This window comes from Spermophilus citellus, assembly GCF_964194105.1.
Source record: "Spermophilus citellus genome assembly, chromosome: 4".
NCBI classification, from domain to species: Eukaryota; Metazoa; Chordata; class Mammalia; order Rodentia; family Sciuridae; genus Spermophilus; species Spermophilus citellus.
Genome location: NC_138185.1, coordinates 54,763,358 through 54,770,170, shown reverse-complemented (window position 1 = coordinate 54,770,170; position 6,813 = coordinate 54,763,358). Strand labels below are relative to the sequence as shown.

Below are 6,813 nucleotides of genomic sequence, written 5' to 3'. Positions count from 1 at the left end.
GTTCTCCTTGCCTTTTTAAGACAACAGCAACCACGGTGCTTTGTTGGGTAGAGTTTGCATCTCTATCTTGCTCTGTCCTTCAATTTCTTTTTCCTGACATTTGTAGTGTACCTGTGGTAAACATTGATATTTTAAAAAATCTAATCTGAGACTCTTTGCTTTTATATTTGGTATTCTCATTAATTTGGATTGAAACCTGCCAACATACCCACTGTTGTGATTTGGATATGAGGTATCCCTAAAGCTTCTGTGTTACAGCAGGAATGTTCAGAAATAAAAATAAACAGATTATGATAGCTGTAGCTCCATCAGTGGATGCATCCATTTGGCGGATTAATAATTTGAAATAACCAGGTGGGGTGTAGCTGGGAGGTTGGTCATTGGGGGCATACTCTTGGGGATTACTTCTTGTCTCCTGGCTCCTCTTTCTCCATCTTTGCCCCCTGTCCACCATGAGTCAAGTAGCTTTGCTCCACCATGCTCTTCCACCATGATATTGTGCTTCACGTTGGGCCCAAAGCAATGGAGTCAGCCAACCATGAACTGAATGTATGAAACTGTGAGCCAAAATAACCTTTTACTCCTTTAACTTGTTCTTGTTGGATATTTTGGCCAAAGCAATGAAAAGCTGATGATACACCACACTTATCCATCTTAGTATGAATTTTATATTTGCCTTGCTTGCTTTTCTTCTTCCCTATTTTATTTTATTCTAAACAATTGCATTTACCGTCTCTTAGTGTACAAAACTGCCAATAGGAATAAAATCAAGTAGGGTCACACAGAATCCTGACTGCTTTTCAGAAGTACCTAAGGTTCAGCTAAAATGTAGATTTACTTTTCACCCAGAAGTGTTGAATCAAAATGTGCAGCAGGCAATGAATTAGGTATCCATTTTTTAAGTTCCACAGGTAATTCTGATGGAAAGCCAATTGAGCCATCCTTCTAGATCCCATATCAAAATGTGACTGAGAAAATACCTTTAGGATCAATACCCTCTCTTAACACTTCAAAGTTCCTGCACATGGCTCAATGCCACCCTGGTTAGACTCCAGCCTCCAGGCTGGCCGACTGTCTCCACCATGCACAGCCAAGAGGCACTTTCTTAAAAGATTCTTCTTAAATATGTCTGAAGTGCCTGGAAATGAAAATACTCCAGGAAGCCTTAATCTCTGAGGGTGACCACCTTGTCAGGCCTGGGGTTTTCAGCTGGGCCCCACCCACCTCCTTTGTTCTGATGTCTGGCATCAGGAGACCAGCAGCCTGAAAATCTACAGCTGGATCCCTTTTCCTCAGTTTCCCTTCAATTCCCCGTAGGCCTTTCTGTAGGACTGGCAAACCTTTGTTTCCAGTATGCAGGGAGACCTGTAATTCTCTCTCTCAGAGGCCAAGCAATGTGAATGCCAAATCCATGCAACACCACACACACTAGATTTTGTTTCTGTTTTATTGTAAGTCATTACCATTACAATATTGATGGCACTGTGGATTACAATTTTAAAAAGTCATCTTGCATAGCCCTGAGCCCTTGTGTCCTGTAGTAAAATAGGATACCTTTTAAATTAACTTCAAATGCCCTAAAGGAAGTTATAAACCTGTATCTCACTCTTATAATGTAGTTTAGTGCTTCCAGCTGTATCAAGAGTTGATATATCAGTTTTAATTTTAACAATCAAATGAGGAAAAAAAAAACTGGAGGACAGAGAGCATTTTTACCTTAAGAAGAGATTTGGTATTGAGATAAGACCAGAATAAATCAAGGGGGAAAATACTCTGATAACTGGAAAAATAAAAAGTAATCTTAGTGTGACCTTCTTCCCCCCAAATAACAATAATAATATAATAGTAATAATAAACCAATAGCCATGCCACAAAGTAAGTGGAGGCATCTTAGATATATAATATCACATTATACAGATAAGGCATTGTACTCATAAAAGCAAATATTATGCAGAGAAAAATTGAGGCTTGTTTTTCTGTTCTTTCTACAATTCTTTAACCAAAGATTTTGTTGGGGAAAGAATTCTGAAAGGTTTTTGTGTCTGTTTGCCTGTTTTTATTTGGCCTGAAGGTTTTAAAAACATATTTTCATTAGGAACCAAAAGTCTCAGACCTTTTTAGTGAGCATAGTACCCTTTCTCCTCAAATGGCCTTATGGCCTGCATTGGTTGGGGCTGACTTTCATGTGACTTTACAGTATGAGTCCCTGTGCAATATAGGATGAAGATACAAAATCTGACCCAATACAAGAGGCTGGGATGTGTGTGAAGAGAAGAGGCATACTGTGCTCAAACTCTTCTTTGGAAGGCTCAGTCTCTCCTGTCAGCAGGACCCTGAGGAGCCTCTGTGGTCACCCCTGACACACTGCTCAGGACTTGTCCCTTGTGAAGACAAGGCTATAGACTGGAAATATCCAAGTAGTCCCCACTATTCTCCCCTGGGGATGAAGGAGAGCCAGCCACTGACTTACTAGCCCTTATCCATCCTCCCAGAGAGCTGACACTGACTCCAGAGCCTGTCCTTGGACATTTCTCAGGGTTATTTTCTGGCCTTCTGTATTGTATAGTTTCACTGTTATGTGGTCTGATTGGGTTGGATAGCAGAGAAGCAATGTATGGCTTCCTCTTTCTGTTTCCAAGAGTTTTTTGGGGGTCTTGCAGCTCCCACACATGCCACTTAGAGGTTCAGGCTCCCTGGGTGGTATGGCTCAGTGAGCAACCTGACCTGGGCCCCATTCCCTGGTGAGGCCCCAGATGGACCCTAACAGCCCACAGTGCAGCCCTGCTGGCCAGAAGGGGCTCAGGGCAGCATAGGTTAAGTTTCTCTCTTAGACAGGAAAACCGTGAGAAACCAGCAAAAGATAAGAAGGAAACATGCCAAAACTCACTTTCTTGATCCTCTCAGAGGACCTGAGAGAGGTGAATTCCAGGGCAATCTGAGAATTATCCTTATGGAGCTAACAAATAGTTACCAAATCAAGTGGAAGCAGCCCTCTGGGGCTTTGTATTTCCAGGTATCTCAGATGCACTTAAGAGGAATTGTTTAAGAGTGTGCTTTTTGTTCAGTCCCACTCATACCAAATTTAGTCAGGTTTCTCTTTCCCAAACAGAGCGGGAATCATAGCTCAAAGAGGTTCAGTTAGCAATAATACACAGGTGACAGTATACACTTCCACCTCTATTATTTCATTTGATCTTTACTCCACCCTGTGAAGTCACATTGTAGAGATAAAGCACCTGAGCTTGCAGGTGGCAGGAGGGAACCATGAGCCCTAGACGCCTATCTCCTGGTTTGGCCCTTCTGTCACTGTCCCATTACCATTTCTAGCTCAAGGGAAGGGGCCAAGAGCCCCAGAAGCCTATCTCCTTATTTGATCCTTCTGCAACTGTCCCATTGCCACTTCAACTCATCTTTGGGAACTGAGTTGCTCTCTGTGGCCAAACACACCTGGGAAAAATGAGTTTCCTTAGCACTTGTGAAACCATCATGAGGATGGGCAAGGTGGGAAGGTAAAAGGACCAAAACAAAGTTATAACTGAAACAGTGCTTTGGAAAAATCTTTGAAATTATTGACCAGTGTGAGTCCTAACTGCAATAAAATCCACGGGCATTTGAATATTTAACAATTTAACACAAGTTAACAACATTTTGTTAAACACATCTTAGGATGGAGGGAAGGTGAGAAAGAGGGAAGGGCAGTATCTGGGATCTCTGTGGGTCTTCTTGGCCACAGCCATGGAAAGGGGAGCATTTCCAGCTCCCAGGAGTCCTTGCAGCATGCTGTGCTGTGGGAATGACATGGGCTTCAAGCTAACGACCATGCTGACCATTGGGAATGAGGTGCCTGTCAGCCCCAAGGCCATTCTTCAAACTGTCTCTGTCTTTGTCTTTGGCAGCTTCTTTCTCTTTCTCCTCCTCCTCCTCTTCCTCCTCGTCTTCTTCTTCATATTCATCTTCATCATCACTTCTCACATCCTGGATATTCTAGACAAAGGGAAGAATTGGCTATGAGTGACAGCCTTTCAGGAATAGTCTTGATTGCATATGCAAATGAACAGGCCCAGTTTAGAGGTCTGACTCCCTTTGAGGAAGATCCAATATCCATGCAACCAACGTTCACCAAGAGAGACCAAATCATGGGTCATAAAACAAACCTTAAATAATTGATATTATATGAAGTATATTTCCAGACCATAATGAAATTAAAGCTAGATGTCAACACTATTAAAAAAACACACAGGAAAATCTCATAACATTTGGAAATGAAATTAATAAAAATAAATAATAAATGGGCCAAAAATGAGCCTTAAATAATATCAGAAAGCATTTTTGAACTAAATGAAAATTAAAATACAAACAATTTGTCAAGTGTGGCTAAAATAGTGCTCGAAAGCAAAATTTGTAGCATTAATTGTTTATATTGGCATAGAAGAAATGTCTCAAACAATTTGAGCTTAAACTTTAAGAAACGAGAGAGAGCAAGCAAAATAAACTCAAAGTATTCAAAAGGAAAGAAATGATAAAAACAAAAGAAAGAAACTAAATTGAAAATAAGCAAAATAAGGAAAAACAATAAAACCAGAAGCTGGTTCTTTGAAAAGACCAAAGCATTGATAATTAAATAGCAAATCTGAAAGATAAAAAAAGAGACAAAGAAAAATTAACAGAGAAAAAGGGGATATGACTACAAGTACTGCAGACTGTAATTATAACAGAAAGCTATCAACATCTCTATGCGTATTCATTCAACAGCTTAGATGAAATGGATCAAAAACTATAAATGATTAAGACCCAAGATGGAACAGAAAACCTGAATATTCATATAAATATAAAAAATTGAATTTGTAGTAAAAAAACTTTCTGGAAAAGAACAGCACCCAGTTAAATGGTTTCATTGGCAAATTCTATGAAACATGTAAAGAAGAAATAACAATAAATTTTTACGTAAATGAGAATTTTAGCTTTATGGTAGTTGTATTATTTAGATTTGTTAATTTATGCTATAATTAAAATGGGATTCCATAATCATAAAAAAAATTTACAGTATCTTCTAGGTAATAGAAAAGGAGGGAGTGTGTCTCAACTGATCCTATAAGGCCAGAATTACCCTGACACCAAAATCAGACAATGACAGTTTAAGACAACTACAGACAAATATCAATTCATATAGCAAAAGTCTCCAACACCAAAATGGGCAATGCATATGATTCATGATGAAGTGGGATTTGTCCCAATAACACAAGGCTGGCTCAAAAATGCGGAAATCACCAATCAGTGTAATCCATCATATTAATAATCTAAAGAAGGTATGTTATATTAATTGATGCAAAAAATGATATGACCAAATTTTACATACATTTGTGATTTTTTAAAATAACCTCTTGGTAAAGAAAGAATGGAAAAGAACTTCCTCAATTTTAGCTTCAAAAACTTAGAGCCAATATCATGCTTGTGAATTAGTAAATGCTTTCCCCCTAAGATTAAGAACAACACAAAAATGTCCATTTTTACCATTCCTATTCAACAGTGTGCTGGAAGTTGGCAATGTCTTGGCTGGGCACAAGATCACGAGCCACTCACAGCTTTGTAGATTCAAACAGCAATTCTTTATTCCCGAACTCACACCGGCCTCTACACACGTTCTGGGGAAATCCCAGTTCTGCTGCCACCCAATTCACCTACTCCACGAGGCTTTCTTCCTAATCCTTTCTTTCTGAATCTCACGAGAACTCAACGGGAGCTCAGGTAGCAGGAAGGCCCTATTTCCAGCAGCAATAATCTTCAACCTCCAACTTCCCTAAAACCCATATTGTCTTAAACCGGGAACGCCCTAAACCCAAGGACCGGGATACTTCCTCAAACCTGATCAGCTCTAAATCCGGATCCGCCCTGGTCCTTGAGCAAGGTCACCTTACATGCAATGTCAACAGCGAAATTCCAAGGCAAGTCCATTTAACATGGGGTAGCTGGCAAGGAAATTTCGATGCGTCATTCCTATTTGGCAATGGCCCTCAGCAGGAAGTTTTTGTCATGATAAGAAAATTCATACAGTTTGGAAAATAGAAAGAAGTATGTCTATTTGTAGGTATAATCATTATCTGCTGTGATCAATGAGGCCAAACTAGCAGGTTCTGGTGAGGGGCCATGGGATATTGGAAGAAATAGAGTCACACACGCAGATCTTGAAGATAAAGCTGGAGTCGGGTGGAGCACTGCTCTCTGATGGAGAAGAGATCTGAAGAATTACACCAGCAATCTTTATTAAATATGTCTCATTAATCAGATTAAAGTCTATGTAAGCATTATTCTTTGTATTCATGAAAGTTACAGAATTAGCAACAGTATGCAGCTATTTCCTCAGTTACATACTACAGTTGCAATATGCAATGTCTGGAGCATTGTGCAGCTCTCAAGAAAGTCCATTGTTTAAAGTTTCTAATTCGCTGGCAGATTCAGGAGCAGCAGAATTGGTGAAACATTGTAGCTATCTTAGAAAGGAAGTGTGTGCCTGAGAATAAGGTCAAAGCTGATAAGATTCTATGGAGAGCATTGCCATATCAACTGAGCATCGTACAGTTTGCATTGAAACTTTCCCAGTCACCAAGCGTGCCACAGCCATGAAGTCTTTAGGGACCCCAATCTCAGACACTGGTCTCCCAATCACTGTTACCGCTCTCCACAATTATCTATCTAGAAAATCCTAAGAAATCTACCATAAAATTAGTGAGTTTAGCAAATTTGTAGAAGATCAATACACAGAATCACACATACACACACACACACACATACACACACACACACACATACACACAC

At 39.8% G+C, this 6,813-nt stretch overlaps 1 protein-coding gene across 1 annotated transcript in view; it reads right to left on the bottom strand.

The window, feature by feature from the left end:
• Nucleotides 1-1,421: 1,421 nt before the first annotated feature.
• Nucleotides 1,422-6,813, bottom strand: part of LINS1 (lines homolog 1) — a 154,802-nt gene continuing 149,410 nt past the window's right edge. Inside the window, exon 16 of the mRNA XM_081290167.1 lies at nt 1,422-3,984. Coding sequence (XP_081146293.1) covers nt 3,811-3,984 — 174 coding nt within the window. The 3' untranslated portion in view covers nt 1,422-3,810. The remainder of the gene's footprint in view (nt 3,985-6,813) is intronic.